Source organism: Nyctibius grandis, chromosome 21 (genome assembly GCF_013368605.1).
Source record: "Nyctibius grandis isolate bNycGra1 chromosome 21, bNycGra1.pri, whole genome shotgun sequence".
Classification (NCBI taxonomy): domain Eukaryota; kingdom Metazoa; phylum Chordata; class Aves; order Nyctibiiformes; family Nyctibiidae; genus Nyctibius; species Nyctibius grandis.
In genome coordinates, this window is record NC_090678.1 from 4,743,570 (window position 1) to 4,764,007 (window position 20,438).

General features: G+C 39.3%; 1 protein-coding gene across 2 annotated transcripts in view; it reads right to left on the reverse strand.

The window, feature by feature from the left end:
• The window catches only part of COP1 (COP1 E3 ubiquitin ligase), a 133,634-nt gene that overhangs the window by 101,704 nt on the left and 11,492 nt on the right, over positions 1–20,438 (reverse strand). For both annotated transcript variants that reach the window (XM_068416859.1, XM_068416860.1), the window contains exons 5-8: positions 19,011–19,130; positions 16,900–16,968; positions 6,799–6,858; positions 4,795–4,871 (exon numbers count right to left, since the gene is read on the reverse strand). In XM_068416859.1, the coding sequence (XP_068272960.1) occupies positions 4,795–4,871; positions 6,799–6,858; positions 16,900–16,968; positions 19,011–19,130 (326 nt within the window). The remainder of the gene's footprint in view (positions 1–4,794; positions 4,872–6,798; positions 6,859–16,899; positions 16,969–19,010; positions 19,131–20,438) is intronic.

The window sequence follows — 20,438 nt, forward strand, 5'->3', positions numbered from 1 at the left end:
AGAATGCTGTCACACACACTTATGTGTAGTGCAATCTAGTAATTTCTAATTAGAATGCAAGAGCATATCTTTTGTACAAAATATGCAGGACAAGACATTCTGAAAATAACATGCTACTGTTGGTTTTCAGTTCCTTTAAAAAAAAAAAGAGAAGTTTAATGCCATGGCATTTGAAACAGCACTGTGAAGAGAAAAGCTAGAGGAATCAGCTTAAGACAGACATGAGTATTCCAGACATCTCTGGAAGACACACAAAACAGACACAAGTAATGACACACAGAAATAAACTAAAAAAAATACTGACAGTCAGGATTACTATTATTAGAAAATGCTACATCATTTATAGCTACATAGGATCTATAAGGCCACAACACACCTTAAATCACTGTTTTCAAAACATAACATACATATGCAAACTCAAGAGATTTCACTTTCGAAACTGCAAAAGGATCTACTGATATAAGCAGAAGACATTCAGGATTCTTGCACATATGGGCAAAGTATTTAGCTCTCAATAAGACACCAGACCCAGATTAAAGCACCCTTATCACTCAAATTTAAAATACTTTTAGGACAAGTAAAGGTTAGTACACAAGAACACCATTTTATTAATTATGGAGAACACATTACAAACATCACCATGACTTGTTTCTAAAAATCTTTAGAACTCACTTGCTTCCACTATGTCATTTGGGTTGGACAGAAAAGAAACTACCTGGGTTTGTTATTCTCAGTCTTACTCACAAGGTAACCTTAGATTTAAGCATTGCTTGGGAAAGCTGAAGATTTTTTTAAAAAGCTGCCAGAACACGGCTATAGGTCCTGGTTTTATAAAAGATGACTGTACCTATCAATGTTTATGTAACAGCTGCCAGAACTGATGCGTAGGCTTGACATTCTTGGTCATAAACCAAGTGGTTTGGCTGAGATGCCGGTCAGGGCATTTGTTAAGTCTAGAAAGATGAAACAGTGGTAGTAGTGCTTAAATATTTCTCTGAATGTTGTAAAGCTCCCCTGGAGGTTGGGGGAAGTAGAAACAAAAGATGAGAGATGATTTTAAAGTCTCATTAGTGGTTAACTTGTAAGATGAGATCAATTGGGCTTCTGTTACAGGCAAGACAAAAGCTGCAAACCAAGAAAGTCTGAGGGACAAAAATAATTATTTGCTGCGAGCTATTGCAAAGGAGAAAACAGCAGAGCTGTTTCAGGCATGGTCGGGGACAATGAACTTTAAATTAGAATGTGGCCACATGAAATAATGAAACACGTAGAGCAGATCCTGCCAGGAACAGCATGAACAAGACACTCGGCTGGGAAGCGATGAAAAAGTACTCCACTCTGAGACAGGTACAGTGGCAATTAACAGCAAAACACACAGACTTATAGTGTCTGGTCTCGTTTTGCTGCAGGTTGTCTGGTGATGTAAAGCCTTCAGGAGCACAGACGTCATCTCCCTAACCAGAATACAAATTCAAAGTCATTTCTGTGCTGTGCCTGTAGCTGAGTTAACTGGCTCGTGCTTGAACATTTGTCCTTTTAAAAACAAGCAGCAAATAATCAGGAAATTACAAAAGCTCCCTCTGAATTCTTTTTAAAAAGCTGTAACATTAGGTTCAATTAAGAAATTCAGCTACATTAACACATTTAAAAAACTGAAACAACAAAAATGCAGCAACCTGCGGACTGTGAATCCCATTTGTTATCCCCTTATGAGGGTGGGAGGGGGTAATTAGAACAAATGGAGGGGAAGGAGATCAGGATTTCGATAACTGAATCAGAGTTACCAGGCAACTAATTTTTTAGATCAGAATCTTTCCCCAGAAACTCCTATTAGGGTGATAGTTTGCTATTGAGTATGTAGTCACGGAGAAGTTGCTTATTTGTATCTCCTGTTTGCACTATTTACTGGCAGCAAAAACAGCACACGCGCCTGCTCAGAAAGAACCTACGCAGAACTATTTGTTCTTCTCCCTTATTCTTCCCCTCTTGTTCTCTGTCAGTACACAAGCCCAGCAATCTGCAATGCTGTAAACAAGCGCTGTGCTATTACCCAATTTAATATTTCATCATACCCTGTACAAGCATAAGAGAAAACACTTGTTTCTTGAAGCTGAGAACGTATTGAACACGATAGCCGTGCTTGTTTTATTGCTAAAGAACTTAGCAAGGAAGATGAGGGAGGCATAGTAATTTCACATTTTGAAGATGTTAAGGGTGGGGGGAAAAGAGCTTACAATGAAAAGAAACAGAGAATTAATGAAGCAAGCCTGTGATATAGAGGAAGAAGATGAATAAGGGCAAGTCACCAGAGACCAGACAGAGTTCTTTGGAATTTGGTTCTATTTTCTTGAACTTTAAATTCAAAGGGTAAAGACATTTTCTTCATCTCAGCACGGGTCTACGATAACCTTGTACTATTTGAGACATCAGTAAAATTTTATACAATTATATTTCATTAGCAGTGTGTTAAGCATGTTAACAAGTTATATTCCAATTTAAATAGACCATTTTAATTCAGTGATAAGTTAAAAGTCTCTGCAAGTTTAATAACATTCTAACGTGGGAGTGAAACCATCTCAAACTATGTTTGTATTTCATTCTTACTGGTTCATAGCATCTCTAAAATGCACTTTGGACATTAAATATTTCAGTTAACACAGAACTTAAAAAAAATTAGCATATTTCAAAGCTCCTATCAGTTGTTCTGCAGTGTTCTTTCCAAGGAGAAATTAAAGTTTAGTTTTTGAGATACTCTCCAAAACTTACATTTAATGTTGAAAAGAAAATGCATTTCAAGTGGTAGAACCTTCTGGAATCCAAGTTTTGGTAATTCAAACCAATTCAATTACTTAAGTTAAACAAAACTGTCAGGATAGGGCAGGGACAGAAATTACAAGAATCCAGCAGCAACCAATGCCTGTTCAGTCACTTCCTTCATGTATTATTCTCTCTTCGACCACTCAAGACTACCTCTTAACGCAGGAATGTCACTGAGAGACAGAGATGGGGTCTTCTCAAGCCAAAAGAAAAAGGCAATCCCACACATCCTAGAAAACCCCTAAACATTCTCTTATATCACACCCCTGGCATGTTTTACCAGAGAAAACCAAAAAGCTCAAGACACAGTTGAGATGGAACCAGACAAGCATAAGAAGACTGGACAAGAAAGACAGCTCATGGTCTCTGCACCTGCCATAGTCTAACCCACACCCAGCACACCTCAGGTGAAGCACATCAATCCAAAGTCACTAAAATACTTTGGACACTATCTTACATCTTCAAAAGCAAGATCTGAGAATGATTGACCCTAGGATGTGAAATAAACAGGCATCAAGGAATAATAAGAAATTCTCAGTAGACTGAAACCAGTGTAGGTCTCTCAGAGCAGCATTATTTTCCCCCTCCAAAGCTCTTGGGCTTAAAATGTCAGTCCAGCTTTCAACAGATAAAGTTCTTTGGGAGCTTGTTTGTTAGCTTGGCTCAAGTAATAGATAAATTTCTGCTTGTAAGTACAGTCTTTATAAAAAAAAAAAGGTTTCTAGGCCTGAAGGTGTTCAACACGTAACCAATTCAGCCCAGCCAGTGCTCAAGTTTTCCCCAAGCAGCAGTACCATGAAGCAAACAGCAAGCAATCTATTTAAGAGCCAATAACAAAAAACTAGTGGAACCTGAGAAGAATCTCATCAGCTTCACAAAACTGCTGCTTGGCAAAACCGCAATAACCCGCATGAGAAACATACCTGCACCCAAAAATACAGGCAAGCAGTGACGGGCAGGGTAACACACGCTGCTCCCATCCATCTTGGCCGTATTCCTGTCCTCTACCTCAGGACCAACCAGAGCTTCATAGAAATATAAGATTCTGGTCTCTGTGTCCAGAAATAGCATCCTGGTATGAATTCCCAGCCAATACTGCCAGGCACCTTACCAAAGCACTGTATCTAAGTTTCTGTAGGGGAGGAAATCTGATCATTTTTTCTTACTTACTTTTGGGCTATTAGGTTTAGAGCTGCTAATTGCAGAAAAGGTACCAGTACATTTTTATAACAGAAGTCAACAGTTTACTATTACTAAAATACACTGGGGAGAGATAAGAGAGATTATGATTTAATAACATAACTTAGCCCTGGGAAATCAGAGCTTTCTTACAACCAAAAAACACTGCTATAAAGAAGCAGAGCACTTCAAACCCTGGCACACGTAACTTGGACACAAGAAGCATCTGCAATTTTATCACCAAGAAACCAGACTACGCAATATTCCAGACAAAAATCCACATTGAAAATGTTATTATAAAGGCATTTCATTAAATCAAAACAGACAGCAGATAAACAGAATCAATAGACTGTATATTTTAAATTTTGATCCGCTGAGCCTGTACCTTCAGCCATTCACGCTGAGTGGGGAAGCCAGAGGACACCAATATCATACAAAATTAAGCCTTCTCCTATGCCATGCATAACGTTCAGAAAAGGCAGCAAGTATTTAACAGTAATATTTCATACCACAGCAAAGGCTTATGACTCAAGTTAACTAATCCACACTACATTTAAAACCATCAGCTTTCCACAGCATCTGGTTTTGAGTAGACTTTTCATCCAGCTGCAGCCTGGCTTTTTTCTTCACTGCTTTGTTGACATAAAGTTTATACCAATCAAAATCAGAACAGGAAAATATTGTACAGCACTCAAAAACTAGTTTTGCTTGTGTTTTGGGCATGGCATGGAGAGGACTAGCAAGTACAGTGCAACACGTACAGCTTGAAATCTGAGTTCTGAGTTGCAAGCTCCATACCTGTGTGAAGGTGAGGGAGCCTCGAACTGTGGCACTGTGCTGTCCTCACTGACTGGGGAGTACAAACCACTCATCTCCTGAAACAGAAAGCCACGTTACAGCAAAGCTGACAGAACGTGAATAGCAGGCAACTTCTAATATACAGCGTTCACACAGTAATTTTTTGCTTTTCCAAGCACATAACCAACTGTATCTACATCTATTCAACTCTCACTCAGAAGTCTTTACTATACCTGAAGAAACATTGATTTTCTTGAGGTGTGTTTTTTTTTGTTATCATTCCAACTGGGTTTCTGAAATCCTATAACTGCAGTGGTTTTTGCCCCAAAAGAGGCAGTTCTGGAGTTTATACTCAAAAAAAGGATCAATGGATTTGGGTAGCATCCAATTGTCTCTAACCCAGCACCTCCCTTAAACAAGGCAGAACAAGCAAGGTATAACTGCATTTTTGAGATACATGCAAACTTTTATCTAACAGCCTTTACAACTGGAGAGCAATGATGAACATGGGTCAAGGCAAGAACAGCTACAAGAAGACAGGGCAAAGGTGGTCTCGTGCCCCAGACTTAAAAGAGGATCTATCAGTCTTCCATGGGACAAGTGCACAAGAGACAAACTTTGCACATAAACTTGGCTTTGTCACTGCCAGAGTAAATCACTGCTGTGTACCCAGTATGAGACCGTACCTTTCATCTGTTTGAGAAATGGAAGCTATGCAGGATGCTGCAGCTCATTAATTAAGGGGGCAAAGTGTTCCAGGACAACATTACTGGTGCTTTTCTTATTCCCACCAGGTGCCCATTAGTTGTTAGGCAGAAAGTAGGATACTTGTGACAACAGATCCAAGGCTTTCGAGGTCAGACCGAAGATCACTATCACACACCAGATACGTACCCCAGCCGCAGTCCACTGAAGTGCCTGAATTAAGAGCAGAAAAGCAGGAAGCTAGATATTCTCTGAGGGATCCTGCAGCTTTGGGAATAGCTTCTCCTAGATCTGAAGACCTATTTTACCAGTCTCAAGGAAACATGCTATGGTATATTTATTTCCTAAGAGCTCAGAAACATTTAGGGAAATATGTCTGAAAAAATGGTGCTATCTACAGCGTTACAATTTGTGTAGCTATCAGCTGAAGGGAAGTTCCTGCAGTTGTCAGTTCTATTTATATTTTGATAGTTCATCAGCATGCGTATAAATTGGAAGTGAAGAAATCTAAAAGGCTTTTGGGCAATGGTTGGGAGCTCGAGACAAGCAAGAGAGAGGCAGACCTGCAAACCGATTCCCAAGCAGCTTCAAGGAAACGCTATTTAGAGAGGTGGCAGTATGACACAGTCCTGCAACATCCGTTTCCTGCTCCAAGATCAAAACACTAGAATGATTAGAGGAAAGGACCAAGGAGAAACCTAAGAAACTCAAGGACAGAAAGACTGAGCTGATGGGTTTACAAATACTTGGAGAGTAATGACTAACAAAAATCTCAAGAGATTCCCCCTCATTAAGGAATTAAAAGAATTATATCAGGAGGTAGCAGATTGCTTCTGTTTTGACATGCAGCAGGAACCGGTTCTGCTCCTACCCAGCCCCTGTATTAGGGCTCTTGTGCACCCCCCAATACCTCTCCATTTCAAGAGTGGCATGCTGCAACGATTTAAACAGCCTGTGCAAACAGCCAGAGCACCGCAAGGTACAAAAATCCTAAGTTATGATCAATATACTGGCTGTTGATTTCTAGCAATTATTCTAAAACACTTGCTACCAACACAAAGAAATTGAAAGACGTGATTATATCAGAGCTGGGTTTCAACGAAGCCCCTCTCTTACCAACCTGCAGCTTAGCTTGCACACATCAACTAAATGAACAAGTTAAAGAAAGAGCACCATCTGTTCATTTTCCCATTACTGACTCAAATGCCATAAATTTAACACAGCAGCCCCACAAGCAAGGCAAACAGCTTGAGGAAAATGAAAAATTGCCAGAGTCAGAACAATGTCTGGGCACCTCACCTCTACTCGTTTAATATCTTCTTCCAGAACACTTAGCTCCTTCTGGATTTGCTCCAATTGCTGTGGATAAGAGAACGGGAGAAGACTAAATCAATCTGCACTGCACCACCAAGATAAATTACTATTTTTTTCAGAGAGGAACCTCAACTATCTTAACTGGCATGCTACATGATTCAAAAGTCACTAGGCAGGAAGTTCATATGCATGGATTAACATAAGTGTGCACACAAACCACATTCAAAACAAAGCTGTTATTATGAATCAGTGCAAAAAAAAAGAGCATGAGGTACTTTGAGATTAAAGAGACCCACATGATTCCAAGTAATACTATTATGCTCCTCTAACATCTTTCATGCAAGGTATTTATATCTGGTTTACAAACACTGAACATAATTAGAAAAAAAACACCATGAAAGACAACTATAATTTCACCCTTCAACAAAATACAAAGTGTTTTGCTAAAAAGGTATTAAGAGCATTTCTCTTGCTAGCAGTTAACCTGTCATTTACCAATTTAAACTTACTGATAACATTTTTGGATTGGCAAAAAAACACATCTATTATGACCACAGAGAGATTTGCTCCTGGCACCAAGCAAGCGCTACGTGGCACTTTTCAAAGGTGTGATACTTACCTTGGATTGTACCATAAACTCCAGCCAATGTGAGGGCTATCCCTGGAAGGGTCAAAAAGGGACCTCCCCTCTCACGAGCCAACATCCCCTTTCCCTTCTGTGTGTCACACGTAGTATTGTTCAGGTTTTTGCAGTTACTTTTCAGTCAGTCAGTAACCTGGCTTCGCTCATCTCTAGCAACTGTGAAGCCACAGACTTGGCAATCATTTACTCCTAAGCAAGAATATCATCTGCTTACCAGCTCTAATTCCCACCCTCATTCAGCAGACACATCCCATCCAAACACCCACACACCCTATACCCAGCCTTGCAAGACCTGAACACACGCACTTCTTTAGGTGAGAGCTCCGAGTCTGGACCTAGACAGACAAAACTCAGCTCCAGTGCAAGTCTGGCTCACTAAGACACACACGTCTAACAAATAATTTGAGAACTGGAAGTCTACCTGACTCTCCTCAACTGACAATAAGTCTACAAACAACTAGCACTGTGGCATTCAACCAGAAGCTGTCACCAAGTTGGCAAGTCCACTGAAAGCTTATTAAGCACAACACATTCTCTAAAGGCCAAACAAATTTTTGTCATTTTGACTTTATAAGGGAATATCAAATCACCCAAATCCAAAGTTGCTCGTATTGCAAGACATATTACGCTTAGCATCACATATTCCCAAGAACATTTGGCAAGCTACTCCCAAAGACTTATTCTCTTGAGTGCTTAAGCTTGATCCTTTAAGTGGCAGAAAGTTTTGCTTAAACAAAAACACACCCACCACTTAAACCCCCGCTATTGATCAGCATTCCAAATATCTGTGTGCTCTGCATGAGATAATCCACCATTTTAATTTACCTTTTCAACACTAAAAAAGCTCTGTCCCTGAAGACAAGTAAGGAAAAGACTGCTGGGTTCAAATCTACTTCTAACCAGGCTGCTTCCTCCTTGGAATGAGCCGACATTGTATTTATACCCTAATCTCTCTTCTCTGAAGGTTTCAGTTTATATTTAATTTGAGTCACAGACAGCACAAGTTTAATGGTTTAAAACTAGACTGCCACAGATAATTTACAAACCACTACACCATAACAGATAATTCCATTTTCACTTGCAAAACCTACAGCAAGAATAGCAGGTGGTGCTATAGCTCCAAGATTAGTGGTAAAGTTAAGTGACACTCGCCCAGCACGGGTCCTGCCTGTACTCAGCTCTAGCAGACAAATACCATTAGTCCCCCACTTTCATAAATCCCATTTAAAAAGAAGTTACAAAAACACTTAGAAGTTCCCGAATTACAGCAAGGAAATCAGCTATTATACAGTGTACTGGCTCACGGCCAGACTGGACAACTGAAAAATAATTGACGGTTGTTGCCATCACATAAACAGGAGACCTTTTTATAGGAACAAGAGCAGAGACTTTTTATTGGCCAGCTTTTATTAACTACTGCACAGAGCCAAAAGTACAACATCTGGGACTTCATTTACTAATTCTTCCTTCTAGTTACATTAAGGCAAGCAATTTGAACCTACCATAAACTTATCTGATAGTAGCAAGTCTAAGAACTAGGTAAGTGTGTTTCATGCTTATTTTAGGAAGAGTCATCTTATATCAGCATCAAACAGTTACTAATGCCCACACAGACTTTTTTTTTGGTAGGTTGGCTCAAGTGTTTCATGGTTTAGCTTTAATCTATCAAAGATCTTAAATCAGTCCACATTCACTCCAATTAAACTCTGAAAAATGAGACTGCTGATTTATAATTGCCAGCCATTGAGGGACATTTAAGGAAAGCTAAATGAATTATAGTCCTTGCAGTATATCCAGATTTATGGGCCCTTAATTTGATTTTCACTATGTTGGACACAGAAAGCAAGCCAAGTCCTGTCCCAATGATGGGCAGAATCACACCTGTCAAACTGCAGATTAAGCCAGCAAAAACACTTAGAATGAACACTGAAATGTATGCTAAAACAGAAGCACACACTATAAACTCTCTTCTCAGACACGGATGCTGTCCCAGAACTGAAAGGGCCAATGTGGACAAGAAGGTTCCAATTCAGCAGTTAAACCTCGTCATTTCAACTCCACTGAATGAACTACAAGAAGCAGGTATAATGTTCTAGTCTTAAGTTATACAAATACATATGTACGAAAGAAAAAAGATGACCTCAAAATAGCCTATGTTTCTTATAACCTGTGGAAAAAGTATTTCAGAACATGCAAGTCAAGAATTAATGGACTGGAAAGATCTTCTCTTATATCAAGGAGCTGCATGTCAGTTAAGAAAAACAAGCCAAGGGCACAACTCGGAGCTAGTCTCACCTAAGCAAAACTTCAAGGACAAACAAGCTTACACAGTGAATGGGCTGCACACGACTCCCATGTAAGCAGGCAACTGACTCCCACCCCACAACTAGCAGTTGTAAATGCTTTCAGCAAAGGGAGGTGAACATCCCCCTTTGAAATTAAGTTTTTTTAGAAGTAGCTGAAGAATTCAAGAATATAAAGCATGATCACTGGCAACCATCTTGTTCAAACATACGGACTAGCAGCAATAGGTCAAAACAATATTTGAAAGCAGTGTCCAAGGAGAAAAACTTACACTCAGCAGTCACCAGAGAAGGTACCACAGTAGGAAACGCAGGCTCTCATGTCGTTCTTTTCAGGTAACCTTTCAGATCCAAACCCATTTCACACCTACCAGGCAGCCCCCTCCAAGACCCTCTGGTTTGAGTCTAAAGATGTCTAGATACACATACCAGAAGTTCTCCAAAGACAACTCTCAGCCCTGGAGTATGTGAATGAAAGGAAACCCCGTGGTTAGCGTTGCTCAGAGATAGAGACACCCCACTGTGCTACCAAAATACCACATAAGACTCTTGGGTGCAAATATTAATTTGAATTTGCACAACACTAAACACCAGGTCACGGTCAGAGTTTGACTTCAGTTGGCTATCTACCAACAAGCGTAGCTAGGCACAGTGCTGAGTTCTCATCCTCGCTCTTCCTGTTTTTCCCGGACCGAGGGCCCCTCAGGAGGCAGTGACTTCATCCTTTGTACAGCGCAGACAACAAGCAGTCCTGACTGGGTCTCCTCGTGCCAGTTTTAAACGTTTACAAAAAAGCTCAGCAGAGCCTCCCAGTGCCACAGAGACAGCCTAGAAAAATGCATTAGGAAGAGTCATACACCCTTGACCAGCAGTCTTTCCAATTCTAGAAAAAGCACAAGAACAGCAAAAGTTATTTTCTACAGCAATACTGTGAAATCACTGACACAATTCCCACCAAGCAGCTTAAACAGAGTGTCCGGATTCACACTGTTGAAAGCTCACAAGCCTTGATGTTCAGTCAAACGTCTTCAAGGCTCCGAACCAAAACCTTCACAAATTCATCACAGCGTACACCACAGATCAAGACAAAAAGACAGACTGTTACCAGAGGAAGCATCTTTTTTCCCCTGCAAACACACATTGCACCAACCAGGACAGGGTAAAAACAAGCATCTGTCCAGCTGAGGAGGATAAATCAGGTAGTCTTTGTAGATAATCCATTCATTCTATCCCATAACTCCATCCAACATGATCTCTTCCTACTTCTTGTTCTTCCATCAACTAGTGCTCTACCAAATACAAGTGTAAACTTCAGTATCAACAGATGAACCTTTCCTAAAGGTACACACTGAAATTAATTTCTTTCCATAAAACTCAATACTTTCAACAACTCTACAGGAAATAAGGTCAGTTTCTCTCTCTGGAAACGAGCTGACAGTCTTGTCTGCCTCAGGGTTTTCCTTCCTATATTGCTTCTGATACAGAGCCTGTTATAACACACAGGGCAACTATTGCAAGGAAGTAATCTTCAGAGTTTGCAGAGATTTTAGCCTTCTAAATTAATTGTAAATCTCACTTGTTTTGACATCAGACTCCATTTGTTAACACTTCACTGTTATGAAGTCTTTGCAAAGGTGGAAAAAGATGCAAGGTTTCGTTTGGTATGAAGACAAGAAAAACACCTGAGCCTCCACAAGTTACTTCCATTGGTGAAACATGGCATCCAAGCCTTTTAGACACATAGGCAGTCCACCTATAACAGTCTGCAGGGAATATTTCTTCTCTGATCAATACTTCCTCCAAATGGTCAATGTTTCCTCTTAACTGAGGAAGAGCTAACAAAGGTTTGAGGACAAGACCCTGGTTGAGCTGTTTGGCACAAACAACTCCTGAGGGTAGGAGGAAGAAGACGCCTGGCTGATCAAAATCATGTTTCGTATCTTGAATTTTCCTCCCCCTCATTTAAATCCTCCTGTTTTAGTTGCAGGAGTAAGAGGCTTTGAAGGCTTACTGATAGGATCCAACAGAAAAGTGTCACAAGAGAAAGGTATCTGGGGTAGGGAACAAAGCTGTCTAAACAGTTCGATTAATTAATACATCACTGTACATGCTACTTACCTCCTAGTACTAGGTTGCCCTCTCTTTTTCTTTGGAAAGACCTCTCCACTGCAGTAAGGAGAGTCAGCTATTATACACTCCTGTTTATATGATAATCTCTAGCTTGCTGCTCATAGACTTAGATGTATCCTTGGTTTATCATCACTGCAGTCAGAGCTCACGTCTCTCATTGAGTAGCTTAGAAATGCAAATAGATTTAAAATACCGGTTATTTAAGTGCAGTGGATAGGAAAGAGATTACTATAGCTATAAATTCACCTCAGGAGTCCTGGGATGTAATCAAGACTATACGACAACATACGAGCACGAGTGATTTCTAGTTCTGTCACCTCCTCTTGCTTACTCATTAGTTCATCCATGTGTGAATGTGCAGAACAATAAGACTTGACAGGTGAAGTGATTAACAGAAGGTAATGACACCCCTGGAGAATTCATGCTTATAATTCCCTGCAATTATCCTACAATAACTAATAACTCCTCTTATTTTCAGTATTTAACATGCTCAAAATATGGAGTAAGTGGAGACAGCTGGATAGATACGTACATTTGAGACTGAAAAGAACAACAATTCTGAAATGCTGAGCAGGCACTCAGTGCAGCAAACCTGAGATATTTCAGGAGTACTTCTCTGTCCCAGGATGCCTACCAGCTGAAAACAGCCCCCTTGCATTAGCAGACATGAAAGAGGTCTTGTTTGTTAGATATGAAAGACTTAATATGACATTATTAGAAAGAAAAAGCCCACGAAACATAAAAATGAAGTGACAGTTGCCAAGAGAAGCGTGAATGCATCTAGGGAATATCACCTGTACGTTGTAGAACTTGAATTGTGGTACTAATTGTTCAGCCCAGCATCCTCCTTCAGTGAGCAATGGTGATACTTCACAGAAATAGCACTCTCCATCAGGTAGCTGAGCTAATTATGCTTTAGGACAAATGATATATATGGTGGTGTCTAACTTCATTTGTTAACATTCAAATGCTGACAAAACAATTAGTAAGGCATCTTTTTAAAGTGATTAATAAAAAACTAGGGAGACTTTTTTTTGTATTAACTGATATCAGCTCTCTCACAAAGTGTTCAAGATGAAAAGAAAGCAATCATTTAAAAGTAAACAAAATTAAATTTGAAAAAGTATTTAACAACACAGCTAAGCTAATGGCATGAAAACTCTGGCATGAAAATATGTATTTAAAAAAGTCACCAGTTGTTGCATTTGATTTCCCTTGAAAACAGTAATAAAAATCCTCAAGTATTTCATTATTGAACTTGACCTTCCAGACTCCTTGAATCTCTGATTCCAACAGAAGAGACGGCTGGATCAAAAAAACAGAGTGTGCATTCACTTAACTGTGCACACATATGGAAAGGCACACAGCCACGTTAAGTCTGCATTAGAGACAACCAACTATTGTGGATGATCAATACATTTCTCCCCTCCAAAACTATTTGTTATTTTGTTGAAAAAGTATTTTCAAGCTTTAGCCATTTGTTTTCAATCTTTTACAAAGAATTTTTTTTTTCTATTACTACTGCCAAGGATTTGTTTGTTTTTTTTTTTTTTGTCACATCGCCATAGGTCAAAAAGAAAACAAAATACATAAACATAAAAGAAAAAGGACTTGCAAATACCTCTGTGCAAAAAGCATACAGTAAATTTCAGCTTGAAAGATCAATGTTTTGGAAAGTTATGAACACATCAAAAGAGGATTTCTAATAGAAACTTCTCCAGGTGCTGAACCTCACATTTATCTTCTAGAGAAATGATGAAAGTGGAAGAAAGAGGCATTTGTCAAAATACTTGACTACAGCAATATTCTGAATTCTTAAGTACAAGTCTATAAAGAGATGGTTTTCTTCTAGATATAAACCCCCTCCAATAAGTCACTATTTCATGCAGGCAAGAGAAAAAACCCACAAAACTTGAGTGAGGTAAGCAGTTACAGGTGGTTAACTATATGCTCTGAAAATGTTTTTTATGAAATATTGTACAGGTGCACTAACTCTAAGGCACTATCTGTATTAACTAACAAAGTATCTACTCTCTATGTAAGAGCTTGCAGTATGTGATAAATAAAATCTACTAATAAAATTGTGCAATAATAATATTCAAAAAGGCATATCAGGAAACAAAGTTACCCAGCAATATTACATTACTTTAAACATTTAAGCCAAAAATGTGAAACAAGCACACTCAGTCATAATAAATAAACAAACTTCTTTTGTGTAAGAACTTAATGTTACAGCTATGGCTTACTGAGTGAAATTGCCACTACTCTGTAGTCACCTTTACTAGAACCAGGTTTGAATTAGGAAAGGAAAAAAGGTAGTGTTCCTCTGCATAAAGCCTGCTCATATGGCTCAGCTATGTGCAATACATCATAGAGGTGTTCCAGGGTCCACACATGGTCCTTGAGCTCCATCCTTATTTCTTAGAGTCACCTACTACAGCATCAAAGGAAACTAGAGTAAATTTCAAAGCTCTGATAACCTTCCTCTGCTTAACTGCATTAAGGTGGCCCCCTAAACCCCTCTTCTCATCTTCCAAACTAGCACCTCAGGCCTTCTGCAGCCTGGATACATCCTCACCACCAGCACAACCCATGTCCTTTCACAACAGTAGCTCCTCTATTATCCACACAGAAAACTCCCTCTGGAAAGGAATACTTGTCACAAAATCCACCAGCTACACAGAGGGCCTTGGGATTTACTAGAAAGGAAGCATCAACTGGCTTAATTTACTCCATGGGTATAGCTTTATTGCTGAAGACAGGTTTTGATCTCTTTCTAAAACTATCCTACTGACTGATCTGTATTTTCCGTGCTTCTACCCACTGGTTCTCATCTTTCTTACCCTGATCAAGCGAAAAGAAAGATTGCCAGTAGCGAGTTTGACAAGTCCTCATTTCCCTCAAAATAAATGGCAAGGCCAGATGCTAACCACTATAGCAAGGACAGAACTGACAGGCCTGCACAGAAGTCTTTTGAGACGTGACAGTCTGCATTTCATGCTGGAATATAAAGGGAGTTAAGAAATAACAGCAGAGGAAGTCTTGGCAACAGAGGGAACACATAAGCAGGGACAGAGAGGATCTGAAATAAGCTGTGTCCCAACAGGCTTCAGGATATTCCCAAGGCCATATTTGGAAGATCTGCAGCCAAAACTAAGTTTCTTCAGCCTTGAAGAAGAGATGCTTTCCTTGTACACTATCACTAAAGCCAAGGGCAGACACAGATGAGATGGGAAAGGTTTCCCAGGTGCTGAAAATCACAGTCAGTGGTGGAACTGTACTATGGTATGTTAAAAATCAAGAGCTATGCAATTTCCCTTCTCTTCATCCTTCCGGTTCAGCACATGCAAACTAAAGTAGGCATCAACAGCCCCTCTTTCTATGAGAGTTGGTCTAACTCAGTTTCAACTGGGAGAGGACAAAGCAAAGCCACACTGACTTTACAGTACTGTGCCATACACCCTGCACTTAAATCACCCCAGGATTACTCAAGGGAGAGCTCCTTAGCTAAGCTGTGTATGAACCTCCTGAAGCACCTACTTCTCAATTCACACCTCCTAGACAAAGGCAGCATTACCAGGAAACTTCCCCAGTATCTTAATGGTCCCTCAAGCCACACCGAATCCTGAGGGAAGGTGTTTAATGAGTGCCGATAGACAACGGCCAGAGCCTGCATCAATTCTGCAGTGAAGATGGGTCAAGCTCTGAAATTCTCTGCATAATGCTAAATATTAGGAATATAGGAAAATGAAAGTAGATATTGTGAAGATTTGAGAAGTGTTTGTAGATTAAGCCACCATAAAATAACTTCTACCAGCATTCAGAAAGTGAAAGCTAAAAAGATACCTCAATGGTTTTGAGCAATGCTCGTGTCTTTGCTGTTTAAGCAGAAAAATAACAGTAATATACATTTCTCCATTTTTTCCAACCCTGAAGGATCAAACAGATAGTATGCTTCAGACTAAACAGAATCAGAAGTAGAAGCATGCCATTTCATCTTCACCAATACCTCTAGCGACAGCTGAGATATTCTCTAGCATACATTTTCATCTGATGCTTAAGTATCCAAATGAACAGTATTTTCACCACTTCTCATGGGATACTATGCCTAGCCTAGTAAGTCTCATACTTTACAAAGGCAACTTTATCTTGGACTCAAGTTTTCCCCTTTGGTTAGTTCCGTTCCATTACTCCTGTTGGTTCTGGTCAGAAGGCCACAGGTTGGTGGACAGACTCTAAACAACTTGCTTTGGGATGGCTCCACAATCAGACCCTCACTCCATTCTGGACAAGGCTTCTTACACCCATTGCCCTACATGGTTCAAGCCTGACCTTACAGTCACACTGTTGGGTCTTATGTTCTTCACATCTTTTATCAGAAACCATGACCTCCAAGAAAGCTCGTCCTTCCGCTGTTTTCACAATCATTCTTCTAGGTTTCCTGGGCATTTCTGGTATTAAGGTTTATGCATTGCACGACATTATAAATTGTAAGTCCAAAACCATGAAAGACCATGTATGTGATCACGGAACCCTCTCTCATTCCTTGAGACACTCATTTTGAAACAAAAACAGGAAAGAGCACAGAACATTCATTCTTTTATGACACAGCATTAGTCATGGTATTTGATATACTGAAAGAAAAAAATTTGTGAGAGACAACAATTTCACTCCTTCCCCGTCTTTCAGTTTTCCCATCACAGAAAAAAAATCTTGTTTCAAGAATTTGATGTGAATTTACAGTGGGGACTCTCTATCCTCAAATTCCCTTCTTCCCACATGCTTCACCAGCGTGAGACAAAAAGGCAAGCGATTAAAAATTGAAGCTGTCACATGTAAAGAGGTTAATTTTCCTTGAAACCCATGTGTCCTCTGCCTGAGATTTCCCCAAAAACGCCTTGCCTTTTTCTTTGCAGAGATAATGCCAGGCTAACACACCACTTAAACAGAAATTAACTCATAGAAGGCAGCAGACAACCACCTCACCCACTGAAACACAAAGCAAGTTACCTCTCGTTTGTTTCTCCTGGCAACTTTGAGAAATTCCATAAGGATCTGCAACTGGGCAGCATGGGACTCCTGCAACACAGTAAACAAGGAAGTGTAACTCATATACATTAAGAGAAACAAACACTCATTTTATACACAGAAATCCACACTTAGCACAGAAACAGCTTTCATTTAGAGGTAAGGAAGAGAAAATAGATTATCAAGGCAGTTTTGAGAATGGTCGTTTTGCTTTGTCTCGCAGATTTTCTTTGGCTCACAACAAGTTTTTACATGAAGGCAGAAATCCTTGTAACAGCTCTTGTTTGTGCATTACTGAAGACTTACTAAGTTGAAATGCTTTTCAGTTTTTTTGGCTACTGCATCTGAAATTGTTTTTGGAATATAGGTTCCTCACAGACACATCTTCTATTCTGGAAGATCATTAGCATCCACTTTGTGATTAACATACTAAAGCATGAAGTATTTATATAAAAAACACCTCCCCCCCAAATTAACATTTGTGTTTACGTAAAGAGATTATTGCTGAAGATTTCTCCAGAGTGGAAGACAACAATAAAGTCATTGATGAAACTAAAACATCCCTTTCCAATCTTTCTATAACAGGTCAATTACCTCAACCATCAGCTTAATATTTTCACCCAAACTGGCCAAAAATGCGACAGGGCAAGACGAGAGAAGCACAAAAGGAAAGAAAAATAAAACCTATATTCCAGCATTAATATAGCCCTAATCCTATCCCAGCATTCTGAGGCTTATTTTCACAACCTATTAAAATACTTATTATTAAAGGACTATGAACATACACTCAGAGAGGATCAAGACACAGGGGCACACAGAATCCATCAAAGGCAGATGGGACAGGAAAAGTAAAGAGATTAGGAAGCAAGACTACTACTTTTCTGAGATTATTTTAGTCCTCCCCACCCCTGTGACGATAATGAAAGTGAAGCAAGTAAACCTAGAAAGGAAAAATGTTTTTTAAATTGTTCTTTAAGTGTCAGGTGTGTTTTTTTGGTTTTGGTGGTTCTAAGGCTTAGTATCCTGACAAGATATTCCTGCTCAGAAGCACCCATACACTCAGTTCTGTGCCGCCTTTGTTTCAGATTTGTCACAAATGACAAAAAAAGGCTTGAGGAAAAAAAAAAAAAAAGATTTTACTCTGAAGTTAGAAACCGTACTCCCACCATATCTTCACTGAATCACAATGAAAGAGTGATGTACAAGTCCCCATGCAATACAGTAACATAACAGCTTTGCTAGTAAATATTTTTGGGTTACTTTCCTTCCATCAGAACCACAGGTTGTCTAAGTATTGATTCTGCAAGAGTGAATAAGATAAAGCCATTCCCAATACAACTTTTCCTCACCTGTTTTAAAGCACCATCGAAATCCACCCTCCTACCCAAAGTTCACTAGGCCAAATTTTGTAATTCAGGTAAATTTAGAAGGTCTGGCTCTCATAACTGGAAAATGGTCACTTGAGACTTACAGAATGGAATGGCCAAACACATGAGAACTATCCCAAACCAACTACATTGCAGTTAAATCATAGGAACAGCTTGCTTCATATTGTATAAGTCTGCAAACCAGCCTCAGAAACAAGACACCTGAACTTTTCTTTCAAGTATTAAATACTAAAGAAGTCTTCAGGGATGGCAGTCACTCAGGTTCTAGCATTTCCAGTAGAAACTAAAAGGTGTGATCTTTCACATGTTGCCCGAGTTTACTCCTTAACCTACATTTTGGACTTCTTCATGCTTATTACCAAGACATAACTGATATTTACCTGTGCAACAGTCAATTAGCAAACATCCTCATATGCATTTCTGTTTTGCTAGCCACTTTCTCTTATTCTTTTCCATTTTCCCTCCTTCTTTGTACAACCCTGCCAGCAGCAACACTATAAGCACGTTATGGACATCCCAGTCAAAACGTTAGTTTGCTACAAAGGTCAGTGAGGTTGCCAACTTTTCAACACCAAAAAGCAAGAGAAAATTCTGAGCAATTAATTTGACAACAGAATATTACTTCACAAAGATAAAAGCATGAAAAGAAAGAATTGCTAACTAGACAACAGTGTTCATTTAAATAAGACAAGAGAGATTTCTTACTGCTTCCAACTGCTTCTTCTTTTGTACCAGCAGCTCCAGCATCAGATTGACATTGGCCAAGTCCAGATTGTCTTGATCAGTTCCCAGCAAATCTTGAATTATCTGCCACCTATGGCCATTCTATAGAGACAAGAAGAGATGTTGGAGAGACAGGGAGTTCAAGCCTATATCCAGCAACAGATATTAAAAGTAACACTGCAATATTTCATCCCTTTGTAAAAATTTCAAAACGATTTTCAGGAATCCAAATTCCCAGTTCTCCCACATGTATAGGATATAGCTCTTCTGTCCTACTGCATAGCTGCTTATCTTATTTGGAAGATATTTGTGCTTTATGAGAGCATAGCTGCTGCTGCTAGGAAGAGATTATTTCACAGCCACAATTTTATCTGATTTGTGCCCTAGTTTCTGAGAACATGTTTCTATGGGGAGAAAGAAAAAAAACATGTTTATCCAAGCTTAGCTGGATTACATCTATGTGAAATACTGTTAAGTGGCAATACCGTTTAATTTTTTTAACCAAGTAATAGGTAAAGCCCTCTGCTACATTCGAATGGAAGAAGGTAGTATCAGCTTATTTTTTCTATTCTCACCTCCCACATTACTCCCCTTAAGAGTATTTTCATTGGAAATGTGAGAGCAGGAAAGAAGATGGAGCTCATCAGGGTGATCTCATTCAACATGTTAGAGCTGAGGACTCCTGAGAGCCAGCATACTACCATGCGGCCCATTCTTCCCTACAGGCTGTTTGCTCTTCTCCTTGTCAGTAAAAAGTGAAAAACAAAAAAAAGTACCCTTTAGCACAGGAAAACCTGAATAATAGGTTAATGCTAACACAGCCTTCCATTAAAAACCCTCAGGAACCAACAGGAGCAGCTGAAAGGTCTTTCGGTCTTCTAAGAAACAAAGCTGGATTAAAAAATCCCACCCTATAAAAGCCATGAGACTAGATCAAGATACTTAAATTTGCTAGAAATGCCATCGGGTCTAAACCAGACATTTTCTAAGAGGTTGTAGCCTATTTGTACTGGCTAGATTAAGAAAAATAAAATATTTAACATCCATATAGAGCACACAACTTTTTATACAACTTTCAACAGAACCTGTGGAAGCCACACAGGCAAAAACTCAATTTCATTCTGGAACACTTGGAATAAAATACAATTTTTAAGCAAGTCAATAAGATTTGGCACAAACTTTAACATATTAATGTACTAGTGAAACGTACTACTGCAAAACTACTCAGAAAGCTCTACAAATGCCTTCACATTTCTTAATGAGACTAATCCATGACTGAGAAACAGTGCATTTGCTGCAATGTGTTTTGAATTACTTCTCTTAATACTAGAAGTAATACAAGAGGAGAACAGGCACATTATGGAGCTGGTACAACAACAAGGTTTCTCTTTTTAGAGACATCGGTATTTT